This window comes from Atta cephalotes (assembly GCF_000143395.1).
Source record: "Atta cephalotes unplaced genomic scaffold scaffold00017, whole genome shotgun sequence".
Taxonomy (NCBI): Eukaryota; Metazoa; Arthropoda; class Insecta; order Hymenoptera; family Formicidae; genus Atta; species Atta cephalotes.
Window position 1 is genome coordinate 1,678,628 of NW_012130081.1, and position 12,372 is coordinate 1,690,999.

Consider the following 12,372-nt stretch of genomic DNA (forward strand, 5'->3'; position numbering starts at 1 on the left):
TACTATATACTATATATATATATATATATATATATATATATATATATATATATATATATATATATATATATTATCATAACATGTCTATTAAGATTCAGTTACAAGGTAAACTTTTAATTAAGGCAACTTTTTAATTTTTTGCTAAAAATGATTCAAAGCAGAGTCAAAATAACCATTTAATCAACTAATTTGAATAAAGATAATGTTTTAACATAAATTAATTTGCGTTCCAATTACCGCGCCTTAGCTCTCGATTAAGTCTCGATCGAAATCGAATTAGTTTTCGATTTTAATCATCATTTAAAACTATTCAAGACTTTTAGAATTTTACTCATTTTGAAAAAATTCTAACACAAAAATTTACGACATAATAGCAAACAAAATTATTTTGTAAATATGTCTTATATAAAGTTCTGTAAAGCTAGCAGGATCAAATCAGCAGAATCGGACTTATCAAAATTTTTAGTACTCGTTTTGTACTGGATTGTACTTACTATATATTAATGATAATTTTGTACTGTATATCATTTTGAAAAAAACTATGATGCTAGCTTAATATTAAACTGACAGAACTAATTCAAAATAAAAGAAAAAAAATAATAGGAATTAATAGGATTGAATTTGTACTATTAAAAAAAATTCTATATTATGTATCATTTCCAAGAAAACAGTGGCACTGCTAATTTAATTTGGTAGGATGGCTAATTTAAGCTGGTAGGACTAAAAAAAACAACATAAGAGTAAAAATTAAGACAATTGAATTTGTACTAATTTGTATTAAAAGTAAATATATTGCATTTTCTCCTTAAAATGACTTTATTAGTATATAGTGTGCACACTTACAATCTATAAGGCATTCAAACCGGATCACACCTTTGAAATATCGCAATTTTATTTTTTTTTTTAATTTGCTAACAATTCTACAAATTAAAATATGAGACACGTGTTTCGCAAAAAAAAATGTGAGATTTTTTTTTGTGAAGTTATTGCTTGTGCAGCTACAGAAATTCATAAAAAACGTCATTCATGCGAACATTCAAATGATTATATCGAAATCATTAGTCGTACCAAAAAATGCAAGAGGCCAATTTGAAAGATCTTAAATTGTTCTATGGATTATTATTAATTGTAAAATCGAACTTTTTATTTCGGAAAATTTACATCTTTACAAGCGTCAATAACTTTACAAAAAAATTTCACTTTTTTTTTCGCGAAACACGTCATATTTTTATCTGTAGAACATGTTAGCAAATTAAAAAAAAATAAAATAATACTTCAAAAGTGTCCGGTTTGACTGCCTCGTACGTAGATTGTAAGTATATACTAATAAAGTCATTTTAAAGAGAAAACATGTAAAATATTAACTTACTTTCAATGGTATTAATATAAATTAATATCAAATTCAATTGTATTAATTTTTGCCCTTAATTGTATTGTTTTTTTTATGGTCCTGTCAGCTTAAACTAGCAGCGTCACTGTTTTCTTGGAAATACACATAATATAAAATTGTTTTTGATAATACAAAATAGTACAAATTCAATTTTATTGATTATTGATATAATTTTTCTTTTTTCTTTTATTTTGAATTGATCCTGCCAGTTTAATATTAAGCTATCAGCATCACGATTTTTTTCGAAATGGCTTATCGTACAAAATTATCATTAATGATACAATTTAGTATAAAATATACTAAAAATTCCGATAGATCCGATTTGATTTTATTGATTTGGTCCTGCTAGCTTTATAGAACTCTTGTATAATATGTTTGCATATTTTCATTTGCGATACAATAGATTCAGCCAGCAATCTATATCCATTTGATATATTTGTGAGATATTAAAATATTAAAATATATGCAATGCAAAAATTATAAATCGTATCGATCGATAATAGAGAACATAAGATTCTAGGCGAATCTAGGTTGCGTATATATTAAGTGTGGGAAAAAGTTCGTGGCGTTTTTTTAATGCCATCTAATGGGAAAAACGCCACGAACTTTTTCCCACATCTAATATAATAACTTTATATATGCTGTATAGATCAAAACGAATTCGTGTAGATCATGCATAGATTTCACGAACCAAAATAGTTTTCCTATTTCCTCAATTGTGTACTTTGATTGCGATAATAACCCGAAAAATAATCTTATTTTGTATATTATTCATGAGAAGGCTAAAAGACCAAAATTCGTTTTAACTAATAATCTTAAAAAGATTTTTGTGCATTTATTTAATAACAATATGTTCCTAATATTTCTTTTATGCAAGATTTGATAAAATACTTCGAATATTATAAATTTAAATATAAATCATTATGTATACATATCGATATTCTCATAAATATGATTCTGTAAAATATTCTGTAATATATTAATCTTTACATTTAAATTAAAAATGATAAAAACAAGAAAGACATAAGATTATTAAAAAATAAAATTAAACATTATTTAATATCAAATATTAAAGCACCAATAATTGTGCAGTTATAAATAAAATTATAATAAAATTAAATGTAAATTTTTTAAACGCAAACAAATTAAAATCAATTTCTAATTTAATTCATCATGTTCTTCAATTGTAATTTTTCGAGAGAACTTTATTGGACTGAATTGTAATGATTGTAAACTATGTTGTCAAGTCAGTTTCTAATTCTTTAGTTCGTATCGAGTATTCTTAAATTATATCATTTCAAAAGAATTTTTCCACTGTATTGTAAGTATTATACTTAAATCACAATAGCAACACGACAATATGTAAAACGTAATATTTTTGCAAATTAAATATGTATACATTATTTACAAAAATCAATCTACATGAAATCGATTTAAAATACATGTCACGTATCAAATTTTCCTCGAAATCGATATGAAGATAATGCAGTAAAATCGGACATTACTCTTTAGTATCACAAGATTATCGCGATAAATAAACAAATACTTTACACTTACAAAAAAGACTACTTTACAAAAAAGATACGTATATTAAATTTCCAGATTAATTCTTCAGGCAATCACTCTTTTTCTCCTCAAAACAAGTAGTAATAAATCAATCAATATAAAAATGACATAAAGTAACTCGTGGACTATTCATTTTCGTTTTTTTATCATAATTTATTCTGGTTTTAAGATCAAGATCACTTTTTTTACTTCAAAAGTAACAATAATAAAAATAAGTTTCTCAGAAAAGGAAAACTTATTTTTTTAATTTAACAAAAAATTATTAATCAATCAAATAATATCAACAAAAAATGCATTCTTAACATATTTAAATGACATTATTTTGTTTTACAATCCTTGAAAAAAGTTTCAACTATATCAAATTATGATGATTTTTACGATTTTTTAAACCATCTTTTTGGAATTATGACAATTTTGAAGATTTTTTATAAAGTCAAATTAGTTCATTTTTTATTAATAGAGTAATATTTACTTAAGCCTCTGGCTGTGTTTAGAGGATTAGTATAATATATCGCAAAACTTAATCTTTTTGTCATGAGAACTTTTTAGAAACGTTGGGATTAAAAAAAACACGATTCGAAAGTTAATCCATTCACGTTAAGTTAATAACTTGAAAATCAAAATTTTTAAGTTATCATTTTTGAAATAAGAGAGCGATATGTTACTGTTAATAACTAAATATCATTTGAAACATTTTTCTAAAAAGTTATAGCTACAATGCTATTAATAAATTTACTGTCTACGTTTAATAATATCGTGATGTTTCTCTTTAATATACGAAATTATTTGTCAGCAATAAAATTGCTAATCGAAACATTATCGATATGCTTTTGTATGTATTATACGTGTTGTACGTTTTAATTAACATTCAATTTAATTAACATTCAAGATTCATACAGAAATTTCTAACCTAACGGTGAATTCAAGGTGTGAATGCAATTGCAAAAATATCTCGTCATCGAGTATAGATTTCAGGACCAACAGTGTAACACGCCATTATATATGACATTTCAAGAGATATTTCTATTTACCGTTTCTACATACTTTTATCAAAAATAAGAAATTATTTTGCTAGTAAATTAATATAAATTCTATTTATTTTCTTTCTATTGGAGAAAAAAGTTTAAATATAATAATATAAAGATATAAATTAGTTTCAGTTAGTATGAAAAATTTCTTAAAGAAATATTTTTTTTTAATATTTGGACAAATACTGAAATGGTATTAGATATTTTTTGCAGTTCGCACAAATAATTTTTTATCATAAAGTTGATAGACTCTTAAATAAATTCTGTTTACTAAAAATATATTTTCGTACTGTGTAGAAATGTAATATTTTTGTTTATTACATATACTTTCGACTTGACGCAAGTTTTTTTTTATTGATAATTGTGACATTCCTTGCACATACTACTACATGCCATGTCGATAACGTTTACTATACATTTCATAAATCAGTATTATCTAATCATAACGGTACAATAAGTCATTTGACAATAAGTCATTTGCGTGAACATAAATTATTTTCATAAATAACTTTCTTTCGCCTTATCATTACTTTGAACCTCGGATTGTCTATTATACTTGCAAATATAATAGACAATCCGAGGTTCAAAGTAATGATAAATTCTCAAGTTTGATAAAAGGTTTGATTTAAAAGGTATTAAATTTCTTTCACTCTTATTGAATATTATTTTAGTTTGGTTTGCAAAAATTTACAAGTTACCTTTCTTCAAAACTCTACAGTAATCTTTATAGCAGAAAGTAATTATATTATTAAATTAGAACAGGAATAAAAGCATTATGTTGCAGGATATCGCGTTTTCTTATAGCATTCAAAACATTCGATTAGACCTTGCAGAATATAGTCAGTGACTCAGTGAGTTTCTCGTTTATGAAAACATGATTGTGACATATATGATGAGCGTTTACACCTCATTGATTCGTCGATATATCATTCATTGATATGTAATATGCTTCTTATTTATTAAAATTATACAGTTTTGAATTATCGATAACTTAAAAAAATTATAACTTTTAATTTAAAAAGTTTACATTATTTAATTCAGTGTTCAAATATGTAAAATTTTGCAAAAATCACGTTTATTAATTGACAAACATAATATTAAATTATTATTTATCAAAGCAATGTTTACTGGAATTAAATATTATATAATTATGAAAAATCTACAAATTCAATAATTAATAAAATATAATATTTAAAATATAAAATATTTAATTCTTAACACATGATTAAATCATTATATATTAAAAATCAAGTATTTTATATTTCAGATTTTTATATTTAGATTTTATGTTTAAATTTTTGATAAAAGATATATTTTATATAAATTTATGACACAATAATGTCGTATAATTTCTTTCTTTTTTCACAAATATTTATATTTTATATTTTATATCCATATTTTTCATATTTTATATCCATAATTTCCTGTATATAATTCACATATGCTTATATTTTAACCTTGACTTTTTTGTAAAGATAAATATAATTAGAAATAAAAAATTAATCTTAAATCTCATTTTAATTTATAACGACTTACGTTTCATTATTTATTAGATTACTAATCTATACAGTGCATACGCATAACAAGTTAAAGTAAAAATAATTAATAAAAAAATAAATATCAGTATATATGTATATTATATATATATGTATATTAGAGTCTATCATCCGCCATTTGGAATTTTACACTATCCATTATTACCATTAGTAATGTATCTGTATCTTTAAGTTTGCAGATTTTTCAATTTTTATACTTATTATCCGAAAAAAGAAAAATTTGAAAAATTCTTATATGCTTGTAAAAACATTAATGAGTATTTACCGTCATAATTATTTGATTATATTTTATTTATTTTTATAGATTAAAATCGGAATTAACAATCAAAATATCGATTGTACCTTCAAAATCCTATTTAAAGTCACAGCGGAGAATTAAAAATCATTATTTGAATTATGAAAATTATAATAGAAGAATGGCATATATATCATCTAAAAATTCATTAAAAAATAAAAATCAATAAATATATAGTATTTCTCATAATTTTGAATGATCAATTTTGAAAGATTACAAAATTTTTAAAAATGTTTTTAAATCTGTTTATATTATTATCTTTAATCAATATCAGAATTATATTTGGGTTAATAATATAACTTTTAAATATTAGCAAAATATATAATAATATATAATATATTTAGGAACCAAGAATAACACACACATAATGGGCAACTCTCCAATTTCAAAAACAATTATGTAAGCATCTAAAATGCAAATATGTTCAAATATTGACTATATTTGCACTTGAAAAATATATTCAAATACTAAATTATGCAAGTACTTCCATCCTCTCACATTCTTCTGGCAATACAAATTTATTTAATGCCAACAATTATTTCTAATTTTTTTAGTAATTCTTTTAACGAATTGTTAACGAATTTGGTAGTTCTGATTTTAGATAACTATTTTAAGATACAAAAATTTGTATCGAATATTAGATATCGAATAAAAGATTGTAATCGTAAAGTCGGAAATACATACGTACTTATATATATTTTCATTATAAATAATTAAACTTTTGTAAGTCATGAGTTCAATAAAGCATGTTAATGGTATTTGTTTGTTCAATAAAGCATGTTAATGCTATTTGTGTTCTTCATCGTAGGCAGTTTAATTTTTGTATGCGTCTTACTTAAAAAATGCAAATACTGCTCGCGTATGCAGTTCGCAAGTTATTGGAACTCGCGTTAGTGAATTAATATCTACTCTTTTTGCCGCTATTTTATTGATTATAATCCATATATTTGATTGTTTTTCTGTCAACCGATACATTTTTTTTATCTTCATTTTTGTCACAATAATCATCTAAAATTATTTAATATTCTATCCCAGATCATAGAAAATTTTTAACTCATATCTAAGTCGTTTAAAATTATTGTATTAAAATTATTGTATATTGTAAGTATTATATCAATACAAAAAATTATATGATAGAGGAATGAATATGATTGTGTTTGCTTTAAGAGAGAATTCTCTTAAGGGTTGTAGCGCAAAAATCAAAATTGCTTGGAAATAATAGAAAATATTAGATGTGGGAAAAAGTTCATGGCATTTTTCCCGTTAGATGTAACGGGAAAAACGCCACGAACTTTTTCCCACACCTAATAAATCGACGAAGATATATTTTATACAGTTAGATAGCGCAGTTTTGCAATTTTAAACGACTTAAAGAATATGACTGTTTGCTTCAAGAGGAAAATCTCTTAAGGGTTGGAGCGCAAAAATTAAAACTATGTGAATATGAAAGCGCATAAATAGCGCATAAATCCTGTCTATTTGATTTTCCAAATAGATTGTTATTAACATATGGAGGGGGGAAGGGCTGACTGAGCATATTCAGCCCCCCACAAAAAAATTTTTTTTAGCTAAATGAGTGCTAAAAATTTTTTTTGTAGATTTTTGGAGCGCATAAATAGTGTTATTATAAATAGCATTACTATAAACAGCATTATTATATAATTTATTCATTAAGATTTGATTAGTGGGGACCCAACTAGACAGACGTGTTTCTTCGAGCATGTAAAATAACATGCATATTAAAAATAAAGATAAACATAATTATTAAAATTAATATAATAGAGATAATATAAGAAATTAATATAATAGAGAAAATAATCTTTTTGTTCGATTAATTGTGCTGCAACTTTAAAATAAATAACCAATTTGAATTTAAATCAGAGATTAAATCAAGTTAATAAGAGACCATATGTGAAACAATGGAAAATATAAAGTAAAGTAATACATTATAAATAGGCAAATAGCATATAGAAAAGATTGTTTGCTTTTATCAAACATCGACAAACATTAAAAATATGAAGTAAAAATATGAACTAAAATAAATTATTGTTTACTTCATATTTTTAGTTAATATATAAACATAGATATTTATAAAAGTAATTCTTGAAGTTTATCTATTATAATTATAATAATGCGTAGAGAGCAAATAAGATATAAAGATAATTCTTTAATAAGAAAAATATGTTTCTCTGCTTAGAAAAGAATTTAAAAATATTAGAAGATAAAAATAAGAGTTTCGTTCCACAACTTTCATTTCCAATTAATTCATCAATGAAATTTATTGAAATAAAGCCTGTTTGAAAAAAATACCTATAAAAAAAAATTATTTCTTTGTGTCCTTAACATTCATAAAAAATTTTTAATGGTGTACAACTTCGAAAAACTATCAACAAAAACGAAGTACGATTTTTAATAAATTTTAATAAATAAAGGAAAAAAATACGTTTTTCAAACAAATAAAAAAAATTCATGTCCGTAAAAAATTGTATAATACTATTTAAGATTCGATAAATATTCTTTACGTCATTATGTCTTTATATATTATTTCGAGATTTTTCATTCGATACACTTGCTTTACATAATTGTATCTTTTATATTAATTATAATTAAGCATTAAATTATATATACATGGATAATGTAAATGTTATTCTTCGAGAGCAAAATAATTCCCAGATAACACAGAATATTTCTAATAAATATTTATTAATATTCATTTCTGAAATGTTAGATATTTTATATATATTTATAAAGCTTTATTCGAAATTGTTTACTTCATATTTTTATTTCATATTTTTAGTTAATATATAAACATAGATATTTATAAGAGTAACTCTTGAAGTTTAACTATTACAATAATGATAATGCGTAGAGAGCAAATAAGATATAAAGATAATTTCTTTAATAAAATATGTTTCTCTGCTTAGAAAAGAATTTAAAAATATTAGAAGATAAAAATAAGAGTTTCGTTCCACAACTTTATTAAAATATAAACTTAACATTTTATGTAATATTTATGATAAATGTAAATAAATATTTCTAATAAGTACTTTTTACTTGAATTATAATATCTCATTAAGTATTTTCATAATATTTTACAATAAATGTTTTATAATAAATGTTTACGATCTATGTAATCTAAGACCACAAAAATATTTACAAAATATTTAAAATAAATCTTATATTCATAAATATTTTATAAATATTGTGCTGTTTGGGTTGACTAAGAAAATAATAAAAAGTAAGTCAAATATATATATATATATATATATTATATTAGACGGTGGACTTGGTAATAAAAATTTCTATGTTTAAAAATCTATTAGGCGCTCAGAGTCCAAATGTTATTCATGCATAAAATATTAAATCAAAGTTTTTATTAATTCAATCTATATATAAATATGCATGTAATTAGGAGGAAAAAATGTGCAAAACGCGAGATATTCAGAATATTTTTTGGAGAAAGCGATCATTTCTTAAATTTTTTTGTTCAATTTCTAGCTGAAGCAATTTAAAAATGTCTTCAAAAATTCAATCTTCTCAGTATACATGATATTCACTTCGGCATTACTTTTCATAATTGTTGCTATATATCTTCAATACACATATTGATCATGTTCAAAAAATAAATTAGTTCTGAATTGTTATAAATCTTAATAAGAGAGAATAAACTGGCTTCAAAATTGAACTTAAATATTTTAATTTCAAAGTATTTATGATGTTTGCGAATTATAATTTGTCATCATTAATAATGCAAAATAGAATAAATATTCTTTTTCTGTAAAAACAATCTCATCAAAGATTCTCTTCGTTCTAAATAACAAATATTTAGTTATTAAGTTGTGCGCTCAAACGAATCGCATTTAAATGCAGAATAATTTAAAATAGAAATCAAGGAAAAAAGGGAAACTTTAATCATCGCACAATCTAAGAGGGCTTTGTCAATCGCTATATCTGAATCCCGTTTCAATTCAAAATTATCCCGTACTGATTAGAACTAAACGGTACTTTTTAACGGTAAATATCCTAGATGAAAAGTTTGAGACACTTCCGTGTTTCTTCTCCGTATTTAAGAACTGTACACACAATACTCTATCAATATCTACATTAAGATTGTGAATGCTTTGCCGGTTTATGTTCATTTCTACCAATGTGTACCTAATTTTAATCTCGATTCAATTTACTCTTTATTTTTTCTAATTCTTACTAAGTCCAGTTTCACTAATGTAAAATTAACTTTAATTTCGATTCAATTTATTTTTTATCTTATTTCAATTCTTAAAAAAAGATAAACAATAAGTTAAATCCAGATTAACCTCCATCTGAGTCTTTTTGGCAAAATTTCACTCTCATTTCACTCTCATTTTTGTTAAAGTTTTAATTTTTATTAAATACAAGTTTTAACATTTGAAGTAAAAACTATTTGGTATTGTAATAAAAATGTTAAAATGTAATGCTGAATGTTTTTGAAAGTTTAGAACAGTAAAAATAATTCGGGCTGGACAAAAGGACAAAAGGACTACATTAAATTCATAATACTCAATTTGAGTTATTTTTAATCATTTCTAAAATCACCATCGCTTCTACTCACTGTATCGTTAACAATGAAATTAAATTCAATTTAATTTCAAGGAAAAATATTCAATTTGCCTCAAATTCAGTTTATTATTTAAATGCATTGATATGATGTTTGCTTTGAAACTAACAAAAAAATGAATTGATTTACAGATAAAAATTAAAAATATCAAAATATTTAACTCGAGGGATTGGATTACCATTATTTCTTTGATATTAATTGCTAACAATATAGATTACAGACGAAGAAAGCAAACATATGATTGCATTGAACCAGGCCTTAAAATTAAAAAAAGATGACAAGTTGAACAAAAATTAAACTTAATCTACAGATTAGTGAAAATGGGCACGTCATTATCACTCCCAATATTATAATACGTGTATAAAAACGAGATCAATCATTATTATAGAAACTGCTTTCATGCTGATTCCGTCTAAAAATAAATCAAGCTCGTATCAACGTTGATAAAAATGCTTCTTACCGTTTCTCATCGTTTCAAGTGTACTTTGATGTCGCGATCATGAGACACAAGTGAGTACATGTACAAAGTACAAAAGATTAGTTGTCTCGTGCGTTAATTTAATTTACAACCTATAGAAAACCCTAACTCCCGTTGCAACTGTTTTGCTATAAATTGCAAATCATTGTCATCCAAAGAACTCTGTTTTTTTGAGAACCGAATTAAAAAAATAAATAAATAAATCCGATTCTTCTTTCTGGTCGGCTAAAAAATCGCTATATAGTGCTTGATGATTAAAGATGCCTCTATATAATTCGCAAACGCAAAATGAAGATTCAGAGTATTTATTTTTTCATGCATCTTCATCTGCGTGTATCTTATGTGCGGTGATTATCATTTTGCATCAACATTTGCGATTTGAATTATGTGGAAGCACTTTAAATTTAATCGTGTTGCTTATACTTTTTACATTTCAAATCTTTGTTTATTTTTCTTCCAGCTTGAATAATATATTCTCTAAAACTTTCAGAGTGAATCTCATTCCGAAAAATAATCCCGGTAAAAAATTTTTCATGAATATGTATAAATATATAAACGTGCATAAATATAAATATGTATAATTATATATGTTTATATTTATGCGTGTTTATATATGTTTATATATATTTATGAAAAAATACATGCATGAAAAATTTTTTACTGGAATACTTCATTCTACAGAGTATAAATTCTACTCCAAAGAATTAAAACAATTTTTTATTTCATTTTAAGTGCAAGAATTTTTGGAAATTCACGAAGAAATCTATCGTCGTCAATCTTTACATTTACAATCAATTGTACTTTATGCGAGATGTAACTATGCAATGACGCGTAAGGTTATCTGATTTGCTTTCTCTTGAAAGCTACAGCACGTGCCCCAAAAAGCATCGATGTGTCCAGGAAACAGTCTCTTCCGGCGAGAGGTGAGGCGACCGAAAAGCGGTCGAAGGAAAGCGTGACATCGCCGAATGACGATTTGTAACGCAGGAAACGACCATTCGGAGGGCGCCGGTTTATTTCGTTAACAGAAGATTTTCATTTCGAAATTTAGGAACTTACCTCGAAAAGGGCCAACAGCAGTTTGATGTATAACCTACGCACACCAAGGGATTTGCCGATGGATGCGAGGAATACGATAGCTAACAGTAGCATGATGAAAGGTATCAGCAGCAACGAGAACACGAATGACATCACCGTCCACAACGACGCCATTTTGCTGACTGCTGTGGATTCAGGACTGTCGCGAGCTCCGAACTCCGCTCCAAACAATGCGGAGTATTCCGGGGTATCGGAAGTCGGAACACTCCGAAGTCCAAACTCCGAACACCAGTCCGTTTTTCACTCAAGACTCGTCGTAGAGGGGACTCACGGGATACAATTTAGATGAGATGGGACACTCAGTAGAATTCTTTTAGATGTGTGATACGCCATCTACAAATAAAGTCAAGAATTAATATTATTGGCT

At 25.0% G+C, this 12,372-nt stretch overlaps 1 protein-coding gene across 1 annotated transcript in view; it reads right to left on the reverse strand.

The window, feature by feature from the left end:
- LOC105618500 (glycerol-3-phosphate acyltransferase 3-like) overlaps window positions 1-12,119 on the reverse strand; it is a 22,118-nt gene extending 9,999 nt beyond the window's left edge. The window contains exon 1 of the mRNA XM_012200034.1: window positions 11,967-12,119. Coding sequence (XP_012055424.1) covers window positions 11,967-12,119 — 153 coding nt within the window. The remainder of the gene's footprint in view (window positions 1-11,966) is intronic.
- Window positions 12,120-12,372: the final 253 nt, after the last annotated feature.